Raw genomic sequence first — 26,806 nt, 5'->3', positions numbered from 1 at the left:
GTTTCCAAGATACTGAAACCACCCTGTCCGGCACCAATAATCATTCCACGGCCAAAGTCACTTAGCTCACATTCCTTCCCAATTCTGGTGCTTGATCTGAACAACTGAAACTGTTGACTATGCCTGCATTCTTTTAGGCATTGAGTTGCTGCCACCTAATTGGTCGATTAGATATTTGCATTAGCAAACAGGTTTACTAATAAAGTGGCCACTGAGTAGCTTACATCTCTCCAAATCATACAAAAAAAAAACAACGAACAAACAAACAAGAGATGGTTAAACTTTTTATCAGTATTCTCCCCGGACTTTTTCCTCTTGTTTATAGACAAGATCAAACCTCAGTCTAGGTGAGGCAAGAATTCTTTTTTTTTTTTTTTTTAAATGGAAACACAGCAGCTGCATTTGGGCATAAAACCTGATTACCAACGATGTACTGAGGATACCGCATCCTTAGAAGAGTCATTACATACCATCCCAAACATTGTAATATATATTAGAGAGAGTAAATAATCAAGGTAAATGGTAATTTTAGGCACAGTGTATACCTCTCACAAAGACATCAGGGCCTCTAAGAAGAAGAGAAGAATATATATAATCTTAATCTCAAGGTTAGAATCAATCAATGTAAGGTCAGGATTTCAACATTTAATTATTTGCTAAGACCCTCACTCGGCTACTTCTTCATGATGCCCAACTGGCAAAATTTATTGGGAGAACATTGTCACTGAATATTAATTTAGTCAGTTCGTGTTTAACAAGCAGGAGTTCCCAACTACTGATCTAATCTACCCAACGGCTACACCCTGATAATACAAGGATTCTACTCATTGTATTCTGTTATCTTTATGCAACCTGCATGGATTTCACCAGGTCTTAAAAAAAACAATTCACACAGAGATTTAGATGGCCATTTTAGACTAAAATGGCCACAAAACATAGTATGTATGGGCCAAAAACAACTAGAAATAAAGAACACCAACATCTCAATGAAAATATACCCAGGAAGTCCTTTATTATGTATGGTTTTACTAATGTTATACATTTTTTTCACCAAAAAACTGGATACTATTATTCATTATAAAGATCACCAAGGAATACTTGTACAACGCTTCTATTAATATGGATAACTTGTAAGTACAAACACAAGATAGTGTGGTAAAGGCAAGAGACAACGCTCAATTTGGATGAAATTTTTTGGGAAGAATTTCTGATCACTTATGTTTCAAAGCGTACATATATTAAATTATAGTAAGTGCACTCCCTATAGCGGTTTTAGTAGGAAATGATCTCAGAACATTTGTCACCATTATATGTTTTCTAATATATTTTTTTGCAAGTGTTTATTATTCATTTCCTATGTTAAACAGAATCATGTTATGTTCTTTTCTGATTTTTTCACATGATTTATCACACTGAGAATGAATTCCACATGTTTCACTAAAGAAGAATTCGATCTCCTTTGAATATAGGATTATTTATTTATTACCTATGTTTGAACACGAATAGCTTTTGAAGATTTAAATCCCATTTTGTTATCAATGAGATGGTATTGACTGGAACTATGTATGGCAATCTGCTCACCACAATAATTTGTTTAGCCCAAGCACCATACAGTCAGATATGTCCAAACTTACTGAATGTGTGGGCCAAACTGTATACTGATTGTGTCACTTTTTTCTTGGGCTGAGTGGCCACTTATGCCATGTTTGGACAACTGCCAAACATATGAAGTAAAAGTAAAATATTATTACTGCATAAAAATGTACCTGCAGCATATTTGAATATACAATTTCCTTTCAGAAAGATGAAGAAAAAAAAACATTTAACTACAAAGGGCACCAGTTAGCTTAATGGCAGGATTGAAGATTATTTATAAAGAACAAATTAAAAATAAATTCAAAACATGCAAGAAAAATCATGTATCTCCATGGCTTACTATCGGTTTCTGTTTAGTACGAGAAGCAAGAAACCTTTGACTTCGGACCAAGACCAGAAAAATCATGTCACACTCCGCTCCCCGGGTACCTCCAGCCGAGCCTCAATACACGGATTCTCACTTTAAACCTTTTCATGGTGCAGGCTGTCAGCCACGGTTTGCACCTGTGATTACTTCACCTGTGTTTTTAGTCAGTTCAGCCATTGGTCAGTCCTCCTTTATAAGGCTCCTCCTGTCACCTATTCATTGCTGATTCTTCAAATCTACACCTGGCCTGCTTCAGCTTCCTCTTCCCGTTTTTATCTATGCCACTACCTACTCTGCATGCATCTATGACTACTGCTGTGGCTCATCGTTTGCTGCATACCTGGATTCCGCTGATCTCTACTCCCCTGTTCTACTCATTCGTGGGAATTGCTGTGACCAGTGCCCGCTATCTACTCTACACGCACCGCTGACTGCTGCCGATTCGTTCCACACACCTGTGGTAAACTGTGGCATTTCATCCGCTGCATACCTGGATACCGTTGATCTTTGCTCATCTGACTCATTTGTTACTAGTGGCTGCTGTGATCATCTCTCACTATTTACTCTGCTTACATCGCAGTCCTCCGCTAATTCCTTCCACAGTCAAGTGGTGATAGTTCTGGCTCATCATCTGCAGTATACTCTGCCCTCCATTGAACTTTGCATTTATGTTCCACTCCTTAGTGGTACTTGCTGTGATCAATGCTCACTATGTATTTTGTCTGCATTGCTGAACTCCGTTGACTGTTTCTACTCTCCTGTATAACAGCCCTGGTCCATCATCTGCAGTATACCCTGTACTCCATTGAACTTTGCATTTATGTTCCACTCTTATTGGTAAGTGCTATTATCACCATCTACTATTAGAATAGTATCTCTCTGTAAGCTGCCTTAACTTGTTTTCCAATCTGTATCACTGGGAACTTCCCTGGAGGGCCGCAACATGCAAGGTGGTAGCCGCTGAAGTCCAGATTCCCTTGCGGGAATCTCTGGTGAATACCTTCCATCCTGTTAGACTCCGCGCCTCTAGAGAAGTCTAGCTAATACCAGTTGAGACAGCAGGATCTCACTCATTTCTTTGTGTGCAAACCAACAATGCAGTTACTTTTTATATTCTTTAAGTCTTAAAAGATCTTGCACTCTATTTTGGTCGTTTAAGATTGTAATATTCTGAAAAAGTTCGTATTGCTGCCTCACAGCACTGGGGGTCAAGAATACGATTCCAACCATAAGGCAGACTGAGGGATAAGAGAGCCACCATCTTGATCACAAGACAAAGAGAGGCTACATACACCCAAGAGTTGAATATGGTATTGAGTACTGAATATTCAATAACAGATGTTTTACAGCAACCTCTGCATGTCAGTCAATTTTAACTGAGAAAATTGACTTTATTATATATTTTCTTCAGAATCCAGTTCTATATATGCCTGCTTCGCCTAGTTTTACACAAATCTACAAAAATATCCATGCTAAACATGGATATCTAGGAATTGTAAACTTGAAAAAAAGAATGCTTTTGTAATTTCGGTTACCGTTGCGATTGGGGAGGTATTAAACAGCTGTATGCAGCCTGTGATCCAGTAAATGCTGTAAACAAATATGCTAACAGAAAAGTCAAAAAAAAAAAAAATTATTTTATTTTATTATTTCTTAAATGTGGAGCCAATATGTCAAAATGCTGAAACAAAGAAAAATGCCCCTATGTGTTCCACCATTAATCTGTAACTAATTTGGGTTATATAGGAGAGGAGAAATTACTAAGAAGATTTATGTACTAACCATGTCACTTTGCCCATCCTGAAGTGATTAAAGAAAGATGTTGTTTCCACATTTGCTTGGTATAAACAAGTATGTTTTCACCAAATGGAATGGGCCAACACTACGTTGAACTGATTAAGTGAAATATAAACTCGGATATTATTTTCAGCTCAGTAAAGTCCATTACAGCGTAACTTTGCTCTTTAAACAAAATTTAAGTGTAAAAGATCCAAAAAGAGAATATGATCCTTTAAACTGCATAGTTAGTCAATTCAAACCATCTAGCACAACAGAAATGGGTTTGCATAAATTAGTACAATATACTGTCATTTAATTTCAGGATTAGAAATTCAAGTAACAGATTTGCCATTACACTACCATTATCAGCTATTTATATAGCGCCACTAATTCCGCAGCACTGTACAGATAACTCATATCAGTCGCTGCCCAATTGAAGCTTATAGTCTAAATTCCCTAACATATACACACACACACAGACCAAGAGAGACTAAAGTTAATATACCATCTCAATTCAGCTGCTGGACCCAGAGAGTTCAACTGGCATTGCTGTCGACCATCATTGCTTTTGCCATCTCCAATTCTCCTTGGTGGCAGCAGCAGCTGCCAAACACAGAGAACAAGTGTCCTGGTTCCGTTTCCAGCAGCGAGCATGGTGCTAAGGAAGAACACTGGACGTACAAACAGCTATTCCAAGCTGTTATATAACCACAAGAGAGCCCATGCAGCACAAAAGCAAAAGTCTTTTCTAGAACCAGAAGAGCAAGGAAGTTCAGTTAAGAGAAATGGTGAAGGACTGTCATGGTTGCCAGCAAATGACCGTTTCTACTTTGACTAATTTGTGTTTCGTGTTCCACCTTATACACCATCTCTCTCCTCATCCCAACTATAATATACACTACTGGTAACTGCACAGAAATGCCAGTACAAAATAGCAGCTTTATCATTGGCAGTTGATAATGCTGCTGCCCAATAGCCACACACACTTTCCCCACCTGCAATTGTTATTCTGCTACCTTATGTATCAATTGTACCCCATTGTAAGCTCATATGGCCAGCACCATCTTTACTTTCTATTTTATAAAATATAATTTTTCATATAATCTACACTTAGTACAAATGATTGCAACGGGATAATACTAATTAGAACTTTTAGACTATTGCATTTAAATTATGATCCCAAGATTAGCGGAGGTTAATGTTTGCATATGTAAGAAACATATTAAATAACAAAGTGCTGCTTATTTGAAATGGTAATAATAATATCTACAACTAGTAACAAACAAATATGAGGTCAAAGAAAATGAATTCAAATAATTTCAACTAGATTAATTATTACAAAAGAAAATTAACTACAAGCGTTTATCTATTATTACTCGTAACTTTCATCATTATGTTCATTAGGATTTCTGATACATCAGTATCTGATAAGTCTGCTTGTTAAAATTCACTAATGAACGCTTAGGGGGGGAATTCAATTGGCCTCGTTATTGTAAAAAGTAACGCGGCCTGCGCACTTTAAGGGGGGTATTCAATTGTTAGCGGGCTCCCCGGAAAACAAGCGCTCTAAAAATATTAGCGTTAATACGGTAATTGAGTAAACTACCGTATTAACGGTATTTACGCGCATATTACCGTATTAACGCTAATATATTTTGAGCGCTCGTTTTTCCGTGGATCTCGCTAACAATTGAATACCCCCTTAGTGTCATTACGGTAATAGTGCGCTTAAATATAGTTATTATAGTAGTTTCAACACCGGCTTCAAAATGCCGGGTTAAATTTACCCTAATAACGGTAATGGGTTTAACGCTGCGCTACTTCAGGGGGAAATGATTTCCCCCCTTACAATAGTTATACAGGTCTTGTGTTGCAATGAAAATGATACATCTAAAATGAAGTGTGAAGTTTAGTGTATTTTGGATTACTTTTTCCAGGTTAAATAAGGAAAAAAAAAAGTATAATTTTTTTTAATTTGCTGTCTCTTTTTTTTTTTTGAAAGGTCCTGAAAGGTTATCCGGCCATCTCGAAGAGGACCTTAAGCAGCTTTCCAGCATCAGGATCAGACAGATGAAAGAAGACTTTACCAGACAGAGGAATCATCTGGCAGGGTAAGTGCTACTACCCGTGTATAAGACGCACCCAGTTTTTAGAACCAAAATTTTTGGGAAAAAGGTGCGTCTTATACATGGGGAAATACGGTATTAATCGTGGGGACATACACAAGGTATAATACTGAAACATTTGAACACTGCTGCTAGAGCTTTAATACCTATCCAGTGGAAGTCACAGCCTCCTCAATAAATTAAGAAATGGTTTCGTATGACCGATATGTCCATGGATGACATAATTAGACTCGTTACATTGGTTAAGTATATGGCGCTACAAAGAAGTTTCATGTTTCAACTCACCGATTTTCCTAAATTGGTAATATTTTTACGTTTTTTTGACTCTATACATGGTGTGCAGGAAAACTATTATGAATGGATGGGTCCTGGGGCTTAACATCATGGTCTGACGTGGACGTTCTCTTTTCTTCAATCCTATAATGCCATGACTTATTTCTAAACCTCTTCCCTACCAAGTTCCTTCCTCCATTTCCTTACTATGCAAAAAACTGGTTATGGCTTCCAATGTATATGTATCCTAAACTTTGTCATAACAAGTAACTGAAATTATATATATATATATATATATATATATATATATATATATATATATATATATATATATATATATATATATATATATATATGTGTGTGTATGTATATATTGTATAAATGTATTGAAAGCTCAAATTTGGACTGAATTTATACATTCATGAACTTCGAATCACAGGACAGCGATCCTGAAGGCCTTTTATGACACTACCATCTGTTTGAATACAGTAGCAGGCAGGGTAGAAGCAGCTCTGCAGACATTAAAATTAATTAAGATGTTGAAAAGAAAAGTCTTAACAGCACACTAATAATCATAAATATTGAGTCAGAAAGCACACAATTACAAACTGTATGGCGACCTGCAGCATTAGCAGCATTAAGGCAAGAGTTTATTATTTGGTTTTATTGCTTCTTCATGATTAATCTGCTTCTTTATTTCATTTCAATATGAGACGCATAATATGCAAATAATCTTCATTCTATTGTGTGCCACCTAATAAGGACCGCAGGACGTGTCACAGCTTTATTGCACACCACAAAGACAAAGCACGTTTATGAATTCCACATGGGTGAAAAGCAATATATGAGCTTTTGGATCTTGATAAGAAATATCAGTGACAGCTATTTCATCCATCTAGGCCAGGAAGACACAACTAAAAGACATTGCAGGAATAATAAAAATAAAGTGTTTTATACCAGGCTTTTTCCAGTGCTTTACACAAACCTAGCATTTTTTTTGTTTGTTAAATACCGACTCACTTTTATATTTTTAAGATAAAGAAATTAAGAATGTAGGTTTTTGTCATCTGAAGTTTATTTAGTTCTTCAGAGAACCTGCATAAAGATACAAAATGTAATAAATGCTTCAATGAGTAATGTCAATGACAATTATATGAATGTAATGGTTACGTCATGAATATAGCAATTACTGTGTAGATCTAAATCATATTACTGTTCATTGCTAAAGCTGGCCCCACCAAGAGGGTTGCCAAAGTGGATAAGACTCATCAGCATTGCGCCTAGTCCAAGCAAACATATCACTGGAGGCCTCATTAGCCCACATTTACCAACATGATGATAATAGGATATTATCAGGCATCACAGTGATTTTGGGGCCATACTTGCAGCAATATTGGACCACTTGTCTGAAATAGTCTGAATTAACACAGCATGAGTGGCCAACATAAAGCTGGTCATACACAGTTTGATCAGTTCTGCGTCAAGAGGCCGGATCTCTGTCAGATTTGGTCATAGACATACAAGTGTATGTTTAGCAACCACTGCTCAACTGCATTTACCGTCCATCCAAAATGATATTTGATGGCTCCAGATCAGATATTTGTTTGAGTCAGTGGCTTTTTTCAGTCCCATAGATGCTGTAGTTTTACAGCCAATTAGGCTTTAAGCAGCCATGACAATTGCAGAATACAGTATATGGGCACCTTACATAGTTGTCAATGGAATAATAAGAAAAAACAGGGGGTTATTTGTAAACAATCAAACATAATTCATTACCCCAAAATAAGCTTCAGCAATAGTGATAAGTAAGAGAAAGCAGTGTTATCCTGGAAGATAACCTATAAAAACACCCGGTAATTGAAAGCATCTTAAAAACTAAAATCAGCTGCCTGTAAGTTTGCAATATGCATAGCCACTGTATTAAATTACCTCAAATGGATCAGCTACACCTTCGGCAAAGTTCTGCAAAATATACAATGTCATTTATCTATAGCGGGTGCCTCAACAGCGGAGAGCAATAGGACCAGAAATATATTGCAGCGCTTACATATCATGTAAAATGTTCTACTCCAGTAATATAACTGCTATAACTATATAATGTAAAACAATTATTCCAGTTGTTGACAGTTGGGTTCACTTTTTGACTGAATGGATCAACTGTAATACCCATTCTGGAGATTTTATACACAACACTTCAAAAATTTGAGAACTGCATGCAAGTCTTTAATAAAAAAGTTTGTAACCACCGTGTTTGTCTCCTATAATACAGAAAGTTTTGCCTCTCGGGTTACTTGGTAAAATCTGCGACTATTAAGTATGCCATCGATATGCTACAAGAGTTATTTTTTTGGTAAGAAAAACCAACGGTCATCAGCACATCCTCTTGCTCATTAAGTAAATTATTTGTTATTCACAGGCCCTGTTCTAATAATAAAAAAAAAATCTGAATCTTGGCAGGTACTGAAAAACAACGCTGTCTGGGGATATTCATAAAAAACTGGAGCAGAAATGAGAACGGTGGCAATGCTCTTAGCAACAAGAGTGTTTTTACTAGTGCAGCTTAGAAAATGCAGGCAAACATTCAATTGATTGTTAGAGGAAACCACTCTCTTCTTTGACGCAGTTTTCATAGTGTATTTTATTTTTTATCTGACTTTTTAAATGTATGAGTCTCCTATACAGGTATGATGTACTCTCATATAGAACATATACAGTACATAAAGATATTGGTACCTCTTTCTATCATCAAGTGTAAGATCAGAGAGTAATGGCTATACCTACAGTAGTATCAATGTCAGGAAGCTACCATCTATGGTTGGTGCTCCTATCTATGGTAGCACAAGTGCATTAACACATGCAGGGCCGAACTGGGACTAAAAATCAGCCCTTGCATTTAAAATACAGGGGCCCATTTCAGTTCAAGCATGAAAGAAGCTGCCGAAAAGGGCGTGACTACATTATTTTGTGGGTGTGGCCAACATGGGGCATTGATACATACATTATAATAAAACATTACATTTATCATAAACCCCCTCAGAGAAACACACCCCCTCAGAGAAACACAGCCCCCAGCTCCAGTCAGTGAGACACACACAGCCCCCCTCAGTGATACACACAGCCCCCCCTTAAAGAAACACAGCCCCCCCTCAGAGAAACACAGCCCCCAGCCCCAGTCAGTGAGAAACGCACAGCCCCCCCTCAGTGAGACGCACAGCCCCCCCTCAGTGAGACGCACAGCCCCCCCTCAGTGAGACGCACAGCCCCCCCTCAGTGAGACGCACAGCCCCCCCTCAGTGAGACGCACAGCCCCCAGCCCCAAACACACTTACCTTGTTGCTCGGCGGAGGGAGTTCAACGTGATGTGCGGCTGTTGCCAGTGATCACATGGGACACGCACCATGTGACAGGTGCCGTCCCATGTGATTAATATCACATGACCGCACATCACACTGAACTCCCTCCGCCGAGCAGTGCGCAGTGAGCTGCACTGCTCGGGCGGGCATGGTGCCCCACCGGATCGGCCCAACTAGCCATCGGCCCTTCTGGCATTTGCCAGAAGTGCCCGATGGCCAGTCTGGCCCTGAGCACATGTATTTAGAAATGAGAGCGCATCTTAAAAGCAGCATTATTTCCAAAGGTTAGAATTTCAACTTTAAAAAAAAAAAAAAAAAAAAGACTACACACATATATTTGTTGCCACGTAGAAGAGGGTAAGAAAGGTATTTTTCATGACCTGCTTCTATCTATTAAGCATCAGTCTGTGCTTGCTGTAAATATTCCTTTGCAGCCTTCTCAAATTCATCTACAATATATCTCATTGGTTTAAAAAGTAACTAGAAGTGACAATTGAAGTAATGTCCTCCCACCCTTGCCATCTCTAACTTGAGAGTAAAGCGTGCTGTCTACAAAATTGAATGATTAACATTTCAAGCCTGAGACAATAATAGGACAGGATATACACTGTACACTTTATTAGACAGCGGGCTGTCATTTACCATCATCATAGGATATATTTTTACATACCTATTTTGTGTGGCCAGTTAAGTAGTTTTTTTTATTCTGTTACAGTACTTTTCTTTGTTCACTTAGTTCCTTAACCAATAGATGTGCTATGTATGTGTGAATAAATATTGAGACAGCCATGGTATGGTATTTTTTTTTTTTTATTTTTTTTAAACTGCATGAATAAATAGAGTACATATGGTAAATAGTTGATAAAGCAAAATTAGTAAATTGATGTTTTCTGCTAAATTCATGAAGAGAAAAAAAATTATTGAGAAAAGTGTATGAAGGCATGCCAGCAAGTCATTATCTTTGCCAAAAATGTAAAAAGGTCACATTTTCATAAATGTTGTAAATAAAGCAGTGCAGAAGGAGAACAAAATAATTACTCATTCAGTAAGCAAAGTACAAATGCTTCATGGTATTTTGTGTTTTATTTTTTGAGTGGTGCCTTCTGTGTAGTTACACAGAAGAACATATGGGGAATAAAAAGCAATGGAAAGCGTTGAAGTATGTGCCTGATGTGCGAGTTTGTAAAGGACTCAGCAGCTGCAGATATCAAGCATTAAGGAAACCCTTCTCTAGAACAATGAAGCGATTGGCAAACAATCCTTAACAGGAGCTCTTAGGTCCTCAAAATCCTGAGACTTGTCACTGATGGAGAAAGAAAGATCCTTCTCATGCTGAAATCTATGGCATTGACTATACAGTCAAATTAAGCTTTAGATCAACCTCTAAAATCAAACTGCATTTCCTGCCTGAAAATTGGTAGCTATTTTAGAGCTCTCCAAAAATACATTCAAATAGATTACATATTTGCATGCAGTCAACTCAGTAAAAGATAGTAGTAACAAAATTGTAAAAGAAAAAATAAAATTAAATAAACATTAAAAGGAGAACTATGATCCACAAAAGGCAAATTTCAAACAGAAATTAACTGAATGTTACTAGAGCATACAAACGAAATAATAATAAGAAAAAAAAAAAATATATATATATATATATATATATATATATATATATATATATATATATATATATATATATATATATATATATATATATATATATATACTTAAATTATTATTGTTTTCTTACATATAGAATGAAGTTCAACACGGTTCTAAACAAACACACCTATGCTGCATGTAAGCTTTGATACATCTTTGTAAATTTGCTTCTAACGTTCTATTAGGGTGCGGACAAAATACAAGGTCTACACTTTAACTAGTGTTCTTCAACAAACGTGTGTATGGGCATTAACAGTTATTTTTTTTATTACCTGCACATATAAATATTTTATTAACACCCATTTTATTACCTACAGGCAAGGACTGATGAGAATGAGTAAACAATTTCATTATAAAGTGCTTCTTAGGCTAGGTACACACTGGGCCGATGATTGCACAAAAAACCTCCAAAAGTGTGTATATTGACACAACGATCTAAAGTTATCCCAAAGTGCTGATCATCATTTCATTTGGTTGGTCGTACTGTTTAATATTTTCCGACCAATCACCAACCGATCATGTGTTTATGTACTCATGCTCACGATCTCCAGAGTTTACAGAGTCGGGCTCTTTTCAGCCGATGCTAGCGATCAATGTCCCGCTGTAGAAGGAATAATTCATTTGTTCGATCTGAGACAGAGGGGCCAATTCAATTGTGCAGAGAATAATGTAGCGTTAACAGTGTTACCGTTAATACGTTAAAACTGCGCATAATTACCCTTAATACGGTAATTTTAACGGTGGATTTTTACTCGCGGCTCCCTGAGCTGCGAGATGAAATCCAGGCTAAAATTACCATATTAACGGTAATAGTGTTAACGCCACCTTATTCTCGGCGCAATTGAATTGGTCCCAGAATGTTTCATTTCAGAGTCACAGAAGCTAACGAAAATCGATAGGACATGTGGATAACTATAACAAGGTGGTTTTAATCAGTGTGACAATAATGAATGAATGAATATTGTGCTGTCATTCTCTGAAGACTAGAGGACCAGAACAAGGATCAGATCTGAAGGTAAATTGTGTCAGTCTGTACGCATAAATAGCCAGACTGATCAGACCTTCAGACATCGGTCGGAAATTTCTTCAGTGTGTACCTAGCCTTACACATGCTGGCACTATAATATCAAAAATTTCTATGCACAAAGTTTAAAAAAAAAGTAAATATGGGAGGAAAGAAAGTGTGAATGTAGTGAGAAAAACAAACAAAAAAAGCAGTAAACAAACAAATAGCCCGCAACATCGAGCAAGTCACAATGAATTACATGCAGTTCAGGATATTTGCACTCACTAGTGTTATAACAATTGAAGCTGCCTATTTAAAAAGGTACACAAGATTAAAAAAAAAATAAAAAAAATAACAGTCATGTTATGAATGTCGGAAAATAATTAAGGTAACATTTCTAATTTCTATTTATTTGGAATCAGTTTGTGGGCTTCTACAATAATCTTGCACAGCAACTTGATATCACTTCTGATAACTCACTCATATAGCCTGACACAAGCTATCTTTGCTAAAGACCATACAATTACCAAGTTAGTAACAGTACCTATTGTTTGCAGCATAAGAAAATGGGACATTCAATTTAAACTGAGGAAGTGAAGTAACGGTAAAATACAGTTACATCCCAAAAAAATAAAATAAAAACTGAGAACTGTCTCTCCAAAAATAATAATTTTTTTTATATCATATCTGTATGAAAAACAATATCAGAAATATTAAATACAATTTCATTTGCTGCAAATTAACTACAATAAAATCAACACTTTCTAAATAGTTTTTCATGGGAACAGAAAAGTATTTTATTTCAATATCCACAATGAGCTTACAGAAGCTTCCTGATGGTATCAATCATTCATTACTATTAAACCCAAAGGGAAATCTCAAACACATATTAAAACTGCAGACCAAGTCAAATAATGCACAAAAAACACATAACACACATATACACTACAGTGACAGCCTTACTTGGATAGACAGAACCTATAAACCTGTCCCCTATGCAATTTATGTGCCTCCATGAATACTATAGATCAGATTGTTCCAAGAGGAAATAGTGAGTATTAAAATAAATCAAATTATTTCAAGGACTACATTCTTGATATACATACGTATTCAGTTGCACTTTCAGCAGAAAGTAAATTAAAACAGGAGTCCTTGTCAGTCTACATGTTCGCTAGCAATGTATTAATCCCCCCAGACTTCACTTGGCCACAATTTGCCCAAAATTAGCCTCAAAATGCATAAATCCCAGCTTAATGGCCATGTTTTTATCTCTGCCAGCGAATCGTGCCTGGTTGTGCCTCCCGCTTCCTATCGGCTATTACAATTTCTGTAGGAGAAGGGTGCTTTAAAGTTAGTAAGGTTTATTTCAGCGTTTCTTTTACTTAATTTAGAGATGGGAAGTTAACAAGTAATATAGTAATACTGTGCAAATAAAGGAATCATGTTTGCCTTTTAATACATAACTATACAGAGCCACATACTTATTTTCGGCATCACATGATGTAATGAAACTGCAATTCTGCTATAGAAAGTAAAGAGGAATAGAGGTAGGACGTAAGAAAGAAATTCAAGTGTGGAAAGCACTCACAGGTCTTCAATCAAAAATGAAGTTTAATCTACAAAAGTGTCAAGCAGTGTGTTCCAATGTTTTGCCCACCTAGTGACCTTCAGGGCAGTGGAGCAAAGAAGGTCACTAGCAATATATAGGTTGGTATTGTTTTTTGGGTCTTTTATTCCAAATTGATATTTATCATTATATATACCATGAGTGCAATAAATCTATAAAAATCGTAAACATGGGGAATATTTTTGTTCTCACTCCAGCATGGAGTTAAGTTTTTTTGTATTTAGAGAAATAGATTGACTAATCTTAATAAAAAACAAACAAAAAGCATACACTTATTTGTTAGTTTCCATTAGTTAGTAGTTCATTCGGTTAAAATAACACTTTTTAGTTAAGTTGTTTGTTTGAATAAGTAGGAGTTTTTGGCTTTTGACCACATGCTCCCCCAGCCCGCTAGGTGTGAACACAGAGAACCAGGTCAGGCAGCTTGAGTGCCATGCAGAATACACTGTTGCGAGTATTTAGTCACACAGCAGATTCAGTTTCTTGCAAGCAATCTTGGATTTCTAGACCTGACAGGTAATCCCAGTTTTGAGAGTGATGGTTTCAGCAGAGACTGATGTGTCCTACTTGCGAGTCTGAGGCAGTATGGAGACTTCAACAACACTCTTGCTAGTGATAATGAACCAATTCACTTCACTTTGCAAATATTATCTGTGACAGAAGTGGATGTGTTGATGGCTGTAGATCCTGCCCATATAGTGCCATGTGACAGACTGCTCATCCAAATGCTATCGTGATTAGTGGTGCCTCTGCAGTTTTGTCCTCTTTATTGAGTAAACCACAACCCTAATGCTACTTCCATTGATACAATATTACTGGACATAAGCAGTACATTCCAGGTAAAGAAAGATGGCTCTGCAGCAGTTGTCCTAAACATTTGGCACCCTTCCCAGAATTTATGCGGTGCCAGTGTCCTAGGAATAAGTGGATGTGCAGGCTCAAAAACCTGTTCCATCTGCTATAGAGGAGCCATTGTGAGATGTCACATTTCCAATCTTTAATAGTCTGGAGTTGTTCTTAATTCCACAATATATATAGAAGCCAGGATTTTTTGGGGTCCAAATTCAGTAAATGAAAAGTGGCAATGATGGTAATGCTTCAATTTCTCCTTATTTAAAAGGGTTTGTTTGGACCTAGCAGAAACACCCAGCGAGATGTAAAAGCCAAATATTGACTATGGCCATAGTAATACCACATATAGGTTAAGGTCTTTTTGTTGTAAAAATATTAGCATATAAATCAATTAAAGATTTAATTACAAAATAACACCACATAGATACTCCATCTTGGCTCTGCACAAATCATCAATTCTTCCTATTACACACATTTAATAAACTTGAAAGTCATTACTTAAAGGAATTATATTTTTGCTAAGTGTTCATTTAAGCAGTATGCGCTACAATGCTTCCTGCTGTAATTGTTTCATCGAATGTATTACTACAACTAGAGAACTAAGAGCTAATGACAAGTATATAAAACACTTGTGTTTTGTAGTGGACAGTGTGTTTAACTACATAGTTGAGATCACAATGAATTGCCTGTGTGTATCTACATACACATAGATAGATAATGACATTAATGGCAAGTACAGAAAGAAAATTGTATTTTGTACCAGACAGTGTGTTGTAATTAAGTTGTAAAATGTGTAAAAAGAAAAAGAAAAAAAGGTAAAGATAAATCAGGCAGACAATGCTGCAGTACAATTTACACAGTCCTGTAGCAACTGCAGTGTGTATACATGGTGTACTGCAGTCTGTGCAACAAACAGTTACCAAGAGCACCCAGACCTTTTCTTCTAGTACAGTCCAGGACGAATGATCATCTAAAAAGGCTGTAAGATTCTATTTATAAAGCTATAAGCCAGTGACACTTTTTGATACTGGCTTCTTTACATTCAATGCACTGTGACTGGATTGATTCTCCAGAGGACAGTCATTGATTGTGTCAAATCAGGAGCAATTCATAAAATAATTTGGCAACTACTAGTCTCTAATATTTGGCCGAATTGATTCAGTCATCTCCAATATTAGTGATAGAATATATTTTATGCTTATTATACAAATTACAGAATGGTACAAGTTAAAGAGGGATTTTGGAAATAAATTAAGTTACCAAATGTTACTGGCTCTTTAAGTATGTATGGAGAAGAATGTGTCATATTTAGATACTAAATTGCTCAGTGCTGCAAATGTCCTTTACATCACTTGGGTCCATTCACAGGTAATTAATTCAAGAGTAAAAATGCTTCCAGTGATTCTGTTTCTATTTTCACGTGTAGGTGAATATACATAGCAATACTTTGTTGGTTTCCTTGTCAGGCAGCATGCATGTATTAATCTATTTTAATGGATTCAAGTCAGAAGAAGCTCATCATTTTTTTGCAGTTTCTGGGTACTTAGTAAAATGCACTAAATATACCTTGCTATAGGATATGCCTATCTCTGATGTATATATCGGATACAATAAGCCTGTGTTTATCAAGCCTTTGGTGTATTGTGATGTTGGGGAAGTAGCTTGTTTTGGGGGGGAGGGGGGGGGGGGTTTGTTGTTCTGTGGGAATGTGTATTCGGCGACTGTCTGAAGTTTTCATGCCAGTCAGACCTTTTGACTTGCTAGTGGGTCTTCTGCTTCTGAAATAAGATCCAGGAAATCACAGCAAGGCTTTTAAGAATTTCTTAGCCAAGTATAAATATTAGTGGCTTTGCAATGCATGTGAATCTATGTTTGTGTAAATAGAGTATATCCTGATGGTAAAAATAGCATTTGTCTGACAGGTATAAATGCACTGACTTGTACACTGAAATGTATCATTATGATGTTCAAATCAGACCTGAACCCCGATACCTTAAATCAGTGGGACTGTCCTTGTCAGGACACTTGAGCAATAAATATCAATCTGCTTCAAAGACCTGCTTGACAAGTTCTTCAATATCGCTGTAATCCTGTGACCTGCCGATTAGACCCTAAATCTAATCCGTTCTACGGCTGATTCTGAGGTTTGGACCCAAGCTTTTCCAATACCACCGCTCTGCCTGCTACCTGCAGCTCTGGTCAGTGAGATAGGCCAGGGAGGATCCATCCACAGCACTCCGGATCCATAGTAAGAGGTCCGAAGTTACCAGCCCACAGGAGTACACTAGCAGTGACAGTTAACCAGAAAGAACGTGGTTCTGAGCACCATAAAGGAATTCAGTGGTGGCAGTATTATAAGCCTCTCCTACTGCAGCAAGAGGGCGCATTTGGGATCATGAAAGGGAACAGTGGCAAAGTAAGCCCAGCTGGTTCCCAGCAACAACAGACAGGGTGGCATAGGTGGTCCATCCTGTCACATGCTCTATCAGTGTTGTCACAAGATGACCACACACACAAGCCAATAGTAGTGATCTTCCCACAACATGTACAGACATGCCCAATAATTATATCATCAGATTATTATGAAGCATCTTGCTTTTTTTGGGGCAACATACGCTACAGGCCACTTTTATATCACACAACGGTGTGTGACCAACTTAAGAAACCAAAAAGGTACTTAGGTTTATTTAAAGCTGCAAGTGTGTCATTCAAGGGAACATTCAAGGGAAGCGTATCCATCTGGGGTCTATTCTTAAAGAACAGAAAGAAGTTAGAAGTGATGTCCTTTTACCCAAAATAAAGGGCCGCAGTCCACAGTAGGGACTTTAAACAAACTTTTAAACAATAAAATGAAGCTGCCCGTAATATATATTTACGGTGGGGAGATAAATCAGGCATACTTTGGCTAAAGCTCTCAGAGTGCAGAGCTCCTTGACCTACATACAGATCAAAGGTGATAAGGGATGAGTGAGACAAATTGCTAAAGACATAGCCAAATCCTTTCATGCAAATTAGTCCAAACTTCATAATTTGTCTACACTGGTTTTCCAGGAGGAGACCTTTCCAAAAAGAGAGAGAGATATTGTACCTTAAAGTTATACAGCTCCCAAAGATTTCAAAAGAGACAAGACAGGCATTAGAAATGCCTCTTTCATTAGCTGAGCTACATGAGGCCATACAAACCTCACTCCAAGGGAAAAGCTCTGGTCCAGACTGGTTCTCTATTACTAAACTTGTAGGGAAAATTGTCTCCCATTCCCTTACATGCATTTAATGAGATATCTGACAAAGTGTTTGTTTCTAGAGGCCATATACTGAAGAAAGGTAACAACCCATCTATGTGTGCTAGTTATCACCCAATATCAAACATATATGTTTAAGTGCTTGCAAAACTCATTGCCAAAAGTCTTAAACTTCTACTAACATGCATAACAAGGTGGGTTTTATACCAGGAAGGGAACTGTGAGACAACATCACTAATTATAGATATTATCCATCTTATTTGAAAACAAGGGCATCTACAATACTCCTATTTACAGTTGACTGGCATTTCAAGAGAGGGGTGCTCGGACGCTTGGGTCTTTCTGCAGACATAAAATCCCATCCCTGTACAGATCCGGTTCAACTATATTTAGGATCAAAGGCGTACTGTCCAAGGCTGGTACTATTTGTATGCCACAAGACATGGTTGTCACCACTGATCTTCCCACTATGTAGGGAAGTGTTGGCCAGACTGATTCATCAAAACCAGCATATAAATGGGTTCAAAATAGATAACAAAGAATACTGATTGGCTCTATTTGCTGATGACCTGTTGGACATACTAACTGATTCAACTACGACACTGCCAAAATACTAGTGAGAGAATTTAAGAAATTCGTTCAACTTCAAAATTAACTATTCAAAATCTTTTGCTTTAAACATGTCGGTCCAGGAACCTGTGATATAATTGATTTCAGGCAGCCTTTTCACTTCAGTAGCATTCTTCTCACATTCACTACTTGGGGATCACTATGGCCAAAAGCAATACACATTTATTCAATTTGAAATATAAAACACTTCAAGTTAGAATCCAAAATACCCGAGTGCATTGGCAACAAAGAGGTTTTACTGGCAGGGTAGAGTTGATATCATAAAAATAAATGTACTTCCAAACATTCTATACATCATATAAATGGTACCAATGAAGTTCCTTCCTAGTTTTTCGCAAATCTTCAAAAGGTTATCAGAGGCTTTGCCTGAGGGGACAGTAGGCCAAGGTCTATGGGTGCAAACAACAAGCTACCATCATGAAATAATACTTGGTAGTCTTGGACTATACCAGCAGATTAGGCCAGTTGATGAATAATGGGAGGTAATGATCTCTGGAGGTCTGGGATTTTACCCAACTAAAGCTGGGTACACACTACAGAAATTTCGGCCAACTTTTTATGCCGAGCGATTTTACATGTGACCGATGGTCCAATCGCTCGGTCCATGGACCGCATACACACTAGCCTTGTTTAGGACGATAAAGGGAAGAGCGGACGTCCCTTTAGCGACTTTTTACAGTCATGTTGTCGTGAGCAATGACTGTAATTTCGTACTCACTGTTGTGGATCGGTCGGAAGTTTATACACACTACACAGTGGAAACGAGATTGGAACGAAAATATTAAACGGTACGACCAACCAAATGAGGTGATAATCGTCCATTTGGGCAGACTTTCGACCATCGTGTCACTGCACACACTGACCCGACTTTTGAACGAGTGGTCGTATGTTGGCTGTTTGAGCCGATTATTGGAGGAAAACAGTGTAGTGTGTACCCAGCTTAAGAGACAGACAGACAGACATTTATAAGTTGCTTCTGGAAGATTTAACTCTAAAAGCTGCTAGACATATGCATGGGAAAGAGACTTAGCCGCAACAGTGGACTATACCAGATGTAAAAAAGGGTTTCAAATAATCCCTTTGTGCACCTGTAGTGGAGACACTGTATAAACTCGCGAGTAGATTGTATATATGCCATGAAACGTTCACGAATAATTCCTGAGGGAGTCCCTATTCTGCTGGAGAGGCAACCCAGCCTCTTCCATATTTGGTGGGGCTGTGTATCACCCCCCTTCTGGAGGGAAGTCCTCAGACTATCTGGGGAGATAACTCAGATTAAGATTACTACTGACCCTGGCTTCTATCTCTTTGTGCTCTTCAACATCCCAACTCCTAAATATAGGAAACTCCTACTGAATAATGCTGCTAAAAGTTTCATCCCAATCCTCAGGAGGACAGAGGCTCCTCCATTAATTTAGGAATGGTTCCATCTGATTGACTTTTATATGTTGATGGACAACATAAATTTAATAAGTGATGAATATTCGTAAAACACAGCTGCAGGGGTTAGGTGAAAGTTATTTAAAGAGTCATCCATGTACACCATCGTGAAAACTTCGGATCTATACCCATTTCCCTAGAGTGGCAGTGTTCTTAAAATTTTTCAAACAACACATGGTGTGCTGATAACACAACTACGTGGAGAAAATGTCGGCAGAAATTTTTTTCTTTCCATAGCCTCCTTGGTTCATTTAAAACTTCATTTACAAGTTATAATCTCACAACCCCAACCCTGAGTACCAACTCAGTCCCAGCATTGTTTCGTAACCTGTTCCCACACCCTCCACATGTTTTTTTAATATATTTTGTGTGTATAAATACAATTGCAATACTCTTATGGCTTTTCTCTGTATATGTCACTTACAAAATACTTTTCATCGTTTCACATGTATGTACACCATTAACACCGTCATTTCAGCACCTTAAATAATGAAAATACAGAAAAGAATATTGAAAGTAATATTAACTAAATATAATGCCTTTCAGCGACACAAGTATTAACACTAATAGGTGCTGCCATCGTGTTGATGGATTCTGAAACTGATACCTTGAAGAACAGAAGGGAAAAAAACATCTATGGGAGACCAGAAAGAGTGGGAAACATGTGAGTGTGTTTTGGCTAAAATACCCATCACATGAGTAGACAACGACTTTAAAACCGAATAAAAATGCATCTTCAATAGTTTTTTCCAACTTTCAGTTGTTAACTTTAAGCATACCTGCATAACCAGTAGCAACGGGTTGTTCAATGGGAAGTTTTGGCTGTGGAGGTGGTGTTGGCTGTGGTCTGGAAGCAGGAGAAATTGGATCTCTCATACGGTTTATAACTTTATCAGACAGCTATTAACAAGGTGAAAAAAAAGGAAATATTAATAAAATGGCATTAAATGCCCACAGTTGCACTACTGTACACGTTTACAAGGACACTACATTAAAATATGTAGAAACAGAACAGCTGCTTTCCCTAAAAGACTTGAAGTAAATGAAGGCAAACCATATGAACATAAAAGGGTAGACTTGAAAATTTTAATTTCGGGTCACCAGCACACTAGTTAGGATCCTTTCTAGACACACTGGAAAGCTGGTAGCACAGTATAGAATCCTTTTCTGCCATAAAAGCTATTTTGGAGATGGAAAAATTATGAAAATAGATTCCTCATTTTGCACAAACAGTATTTACAGAGGACCTGTATGACATTTCCACAGGCCAAAAAAATCTACTATTATGCCAACAGTACCCACGTCAATTTACAAGACTCTTACAAGAATCTTATTACACCAGCTCTACCAATGTCCACAATGACAATTTTTTTTTTTTTTTGGTCAATAACCACTTTTCTCATTGTGTAATTTAATCAGCAGGTGTGTTTTAACTAGAGACATGACTTTCGTTATATGTAGGATGCACCAATTCATTAATTCTTGCCTCTTGTTGTGGTTATGAGCACATCACTTCAGAGTGAGAGAATTTGAAGAACAGACGAACTGTTGCTTATCAAATGGAGCCTGGAACAGTTGACAAGGGTGGTACATTATGGTATTGCTACATTTTGCGCTCCAGTTTTTGCTTTGTTACTCAAGAACCCTGCAAGTTGAAGTCTGCAGTGACAGCATTGGAGCAATGGTAACAGATAAACACTTGGGGGTATATTTACTAAACAGCGGGTTAGAAAAAGTGGAGATGTTGCCTATAGCAACCAATCAAATATTAGCTGGCATTTTGTAGAATGTACTAAATAAATGACAGCTAGAATCTGATTGGTTGCTATAGGAAACATCTCCACTTTCTCAAACCCGCAGTTTATTAAATATACCCCTTGATGTAATGTGATTATGTCATTTTACAATATCCTCTAGACAAAAAGTTAAATTTTTAAGGGTTTGTTTGTTTTTTACATTGATATATTATTAAATGATAACAATAATAAAAATGTTATTAATTTATTTAAGTCAAACATTTTTCATTATCTTGCAGCTACTATTATTTTTGTTACCCTTTTAAATATTAAGAATCACTATAAATATTTAGATTTTTTTCCCCAAAGAATTGAACACTTCCAAAATACTAAGGCAACACAATAAACACAGGGGGAAAAAGCAGTGAAGACCACTAGGAATTACAGAAGAGAAGTGCAAGACCTTGAAAGAACAACAGTTTTAAATATTGGGAACTATAATGGCAACAACACTTAGGGTTTTGTTTTTTTAATTATTTATTAATATTATGCTATGTGGGTGCACATGACAGAAAATGAAATTTGTTTGGTGTTTAATAATAAATATTTGCCATATAAGCCAAAGTTTATATCATACGCTGGTTACACATACAGTGCCATGCTACTTACTACATTAAAGTTTATGATCACACTAATATCACAAAGTTCACGTACTACAAGGGTAAGTCATATGTTGCTGTCTAACAACAAACAAATATACTTAGTTGCATTCATTTATAGAAGCCAATTTGACGACCTTGCTGACATAAGTCAACCTTGTGAAAGGTCACATCAGGAAAGCAGAAAAGTACATCCATGTTAAATTTACATTTTAGCTGCAGACATGCAGCTATAATGGTCTTTACTTATCATTGCTCTACTACATGTATAGACACATGACACAGTATGTAATTACAGATATGTTCACACAGTAGCTGGGAATTATGTGGCAATGTGAGGTAAATACACCAGAGGCAAATAAATAAATACAATTCGGGGAACAATTGGTTTCGAGGTTTCACTATAATATAAAGACCTATCAGTGTGTACATTAGATATATTGGTGTCACAGGCAGATACACAGGGACTGGTGAGCAGGAGTAGCCCGTATCCCATGTGTGAGCATGTCCTTGTCAATGTTACATGCCCTCACTCACCCGGATCCCCTTCACCACCGTGATGTTATCATTCTCGTCAGACTCGAAGGAGACTCTCCTGGTGCTCCCGCTACCTCCCATGTCACACAGCCGGGCTTCGGGTCACTACCCTGAGGACAGCACCGGGTCACACAGCACAGGCCGAAGCAAGGAGACAGCGGCCGGTAGTAGCTCATCAACTACAAGGCTGCTCATTGGTAGCAACTAGCCACGGCCCGCCCACAAAATATGATGCTTGCACGTTATTGGTGAGTGGCTGCCATGACAACATGGAGGCGAAAAGTTTCATTAGGAGCAAGTTCAAAAGTGCTTTTGGTGTCATGTCTCATGTGTGCTTTGTGCATGCTGTATGTGACCGTGCCTGACCGTGACAGCGGCTGATTCCCCCATTACTAATAGTACTCCTGTCACTGTTCTGCAATGGAAGCTGGATGTTGCTGTCTGTACTGTAGCTTGGCTTTGCTGCTTGGGCTTGACATGAGTATGCTGCTCGGTTGGACAGGATTCTCTCTGCCCGTCAGCCGCCGGAACATACGAGTATAGTGAGCGGCCGCTGGATGCCCACTGCTTCTAGGGGGGCATTTGTCCCGATCGACGACATACCCCCACTGATCCACCACTGCTCACACCTGCACCCTTCATGCCTCTTACATTGCATCCCTCTCTGTGCCTCTATCTTTGCAGCCCTCTCTGTGCCTCCACCATTGCAGCCCTCTCTGTGCCTCCATCATTGCAGCCCTCTCTGTGCCTCCATCATTGCAGCCCTCTCTGTGCCTCCATCATTGCAGCCCTCTCTGTGCCTCCATCATTGCAGCCCTCTCTGTGCCTCCATTATTGCAGCCCTCTCTGTGCCTCCATCATTGCAGCCCTCTCTGTGCCTCCATCATTGCAGCCCTCTCTGTGCCTCCATCATTGCAGCCCTCTCCGTGCCTCCATCATTGCAGCCCTCTCCGTGCCTCCATCATTGCAGCCCTCTCCGTGCCTCCATCATTGCAGCCCTCTCCGTGCCTCCATCATTGCAGCCCTCTCCGTGCCTCCATCATTGCAGCCACCATCATTGCAGGCCCCTCTGTGCCTCTATCATTGCAGCCCTCTCCACCTATCTCCTTGAGCCATCCATTTCTCTCCCATTGCTGCACCCTCCGTGGCTCTCCCATTGCTGCACCCTCCGTTGCTCTCCCATTGCTGCACCCTCCATGGCTCTCCCAATGCTGCACCCTACATGCTTCTCTCAATGCAATCCTTTCCATCGCTCTCATTGCCCCCTCTGTGTCTCTGTTATTGCTGTCCCCTCCGCGTCTCTGTTATTGCTATCCCTTCCATGCCTCTCTCATTGCTGTCCCCTCCCTGTCTGTTATTTCAGCCCTCTCTACCTCTCTCATTGCTGTCTCCTCCATGTCTCTCATTGCAGCTTCCTTAATATAGCTGGTGTAAATTCTCACCCTTTAACTGAATTTGCTCTTACCTCTAAATGAGCCCCATTGTACAGAGCATGTATCTAAATCTATTGATATAATTAATGTGTATTTCTATAGCAGGATGAGCAACATGTGGACCTCAAATGGGACAACTAACTAATGATGATGATGATAATCTCTGCTCTTTGCACCTCTTCCTAGTGATTTTTTTTGTCACTAAATAAGTCAGGATCAGACACTGAGGTTTTCTGACCAGTATGATTTTTGGTTAATATACTGTTATCAATTTGAACTGTTGCCTTTAACAAAAGATAAAGGTAAAGTATGATTTGTTTTTAGGACCAATGGCCACTTGTTAAGACACTGAAAATATTATGTTGCCACCTACTGGTCTATATGGTTTCACAAAGCTGCATTATCTGTAGTAAAATCTAAGGCCCGTCACACCATATACCCATAGGTAAGTGCTGCTTATTGGACAAACTGTGACCACATTGGCACCCTCATGCATATATGGTGGGACTGTTCCAAACTACGCCCATTCTGGGCCGCTGTCCTTTCCTTTGCCTCAACAATCCTCTGTGTCCCTCTACCTTCTGATCCCAAACATGTGCTCTTATCCTTACCTGTCGCAGACCTCCCATCTCATGTCCATAAAGTGTTCAGACATATTGTTCGTGCGGCAACCTGCCAAATCACTGCCTCCTGGAAGAACCCCACACTACCGGCGCTTCAACTGGTCTGCAACCGGGTTTGACACACCTATCAGATGGAACATATCACCAGCATATTGAGGGGCTCCTCCGTATCCTTAAAGAAAACTTGGTCCCCATGGACCTCTCATCATAATCAACCTCTGCTTCGATTATTTTCCCCTCACTCCTCCCAATTCCTGCCCCCTCCTACCAATCCTGTACTACTTCTCTCCTCCCTATAGCCCCCTTCCCTTACTATTCAAAATGTTAAAAACTTAACATCACTGCGGTACAAGACCAGCACACAGCGAACTTCACAATGTAAAGGCGCAATTGGAGCGTCTATATTGCACTTGTTGTTGCTGGATTCCTCTTGAATTTCTGTGTTCCTTTATACACAATATTATTAATAAAAAGTATTTAAAAAACAAAAAAAATCAAAGGCCCGTCTAGCAGTGCAAAGAATGAAAACATGAGCATTCTGGGGCCTATTTATCAAACATAAATCCCCGAAAACTATAGTTTTCGGAGATTAACCGCAGAATTCTTATTTATGATCAGTGCATTGCGATTTCTGCTGCTTTGCATCTGTCTTCGTTTTACTAAGCAGTCCCCATAGCAGTGTATGAGCACTGCTCAGTAACGCTATTTACCAATATACCAAAATAAATGTTTTTTCGCTTTTTTTCCCTTGTTAATGTACACTTCAGCTGGCGTACATTAGCATAATTGAAAACTTTCACTGAAGACAGTTTTGCTCCGAAGAGCAGAGCTGCACAGCGCATGTGTGGAAGGATCATGTGATCCCTCCATGTCACATGAGTAACGGTCACACTACAGTGGCTCCCAGTGCGCATGCCTGATACTTTTGGTCGGCGCATTCACATTAGGAAGTTAAGGAAGATGCCGTGAAGACCCGTCTCTTCTAACTGAAGAGGCTGCGAAAAGGTAAGTGAAAAACTTCACAGGGACAGTAGTTTAACATAACTACTGTCCCTGCTGAAGTTTATTGATAACTATGAAAGATAGTCCAATCCTTATCAATGCGATGAGGATTGAAAACTTTTTGCGGATTGAAATCTTTCATGTTAGATATGCCCCTTTGTCACATTGAGTCCCATGCTCATTCCAAAAAACATCTACCATGATGAATCAGGCACAGCCAACTAGTTCTTCTCCACTAGCCACATATAAATATATAAAACATTATATTTTTTTGTGTAGGACAGTTACACAGCACATTTTTTACTCCCTCTGCTACCAAAGCTCAGACTTGCCACACTTTTGTGATAAAGTTAGAAATGTCATTAACTATTAATTATCAATGACATTAGATAATAGAGAGATCAGAGGGTTTCCTAACAATCTTCTGTTCAATAAATGTAATGTTTTAAATATATTCCCTAAAGAAAAAAAATAATATATACATAAAGTGCTTTACAAAATATCGCTGAAGAAATAATGTAGTGTAAATTTCTATTTGAAATAGTTTTGTGTTTCTAATGCTCTCATTTCAGCCCCATCTCCCATAGTTCTGATTGCAGCCCTACCCCCTATAGGATTCATTGCAGCCCCTGCCACCTCCCCCCCCCCCCCCTCTTTATAGGTCTCATGCAGGCCAATCTTCTGTAGGTGTCATTGCAGTCCCTCTATTGGTCTCATCGCAGCTCCCATAGGTCTAATGGCAGGCCCCCTTAAAGGTCTAATTAAAGTGCCCCTTATAGATCTCATAGTAGCCTCTCCCCCATAGGTCTCATTGTAGCCTCCCCCACAGGTCTTATTGTAGCCCCCCTATAGATCTCATTGTAACC

At 38.5% G+C, this 26,806-nt stretch overlaps 1 protein-coding gene across 2 annotated transcripts in view; it reads right to left on the bottom strand.

Annotated features, from left to right (window-relative positions):
- The window catches only part of CHCHD3 (coiled-coil-helix-coiled-coil-helix domain containing 3), a 177,563-nt gene extending 154,490 nt beyond the window's left edge, over window positions 1-23,073 (bottom strand). The window contains exons 1-2 of one of the 2 annotated variants that reach the window (XM_075208547.1): window positions 22,883-23,073; window positions 20,730-20,850 (exon numbers count right to left, since the gene is read on the bottom strand). In XM_075208547.1, the coding sequence (XP_075064648.1) occupies window positions 20,730-20,850; window positions 22,883-22,963 (202 nt within the window). In that variant the 5' untranslated portion in view covers window positions 22,964-23,073. The remainder of the gene's footprint in view (window positions 1-20,729; window positions 20,851-22,882) is intronic. The other variant, XM_075208548.1, reaches the window with a different exon arrangement.
- Between the last annotated feature and the right edge of the window lie 3,733 nt (window positions 23,074-26,806).

Source organism: Mixophyes fleayi, chromosome 4, assembly GCF_038048845.1.
Source record: "Mixophyes fleayi isolate aMixFle1 chromosome 4, aMixFle1.hap1, whole genome shotgun sequence".
Classification (NCBI taxonomy): Eukaryota; Metazoa; Chordata; class Amphibia; order Anura; family Limnodynastidae; genus Mixophyes; species Mixophyes fleayi.
This window is presented reverse-complemented; position numbering and strand designations above follow the sequence as displayed.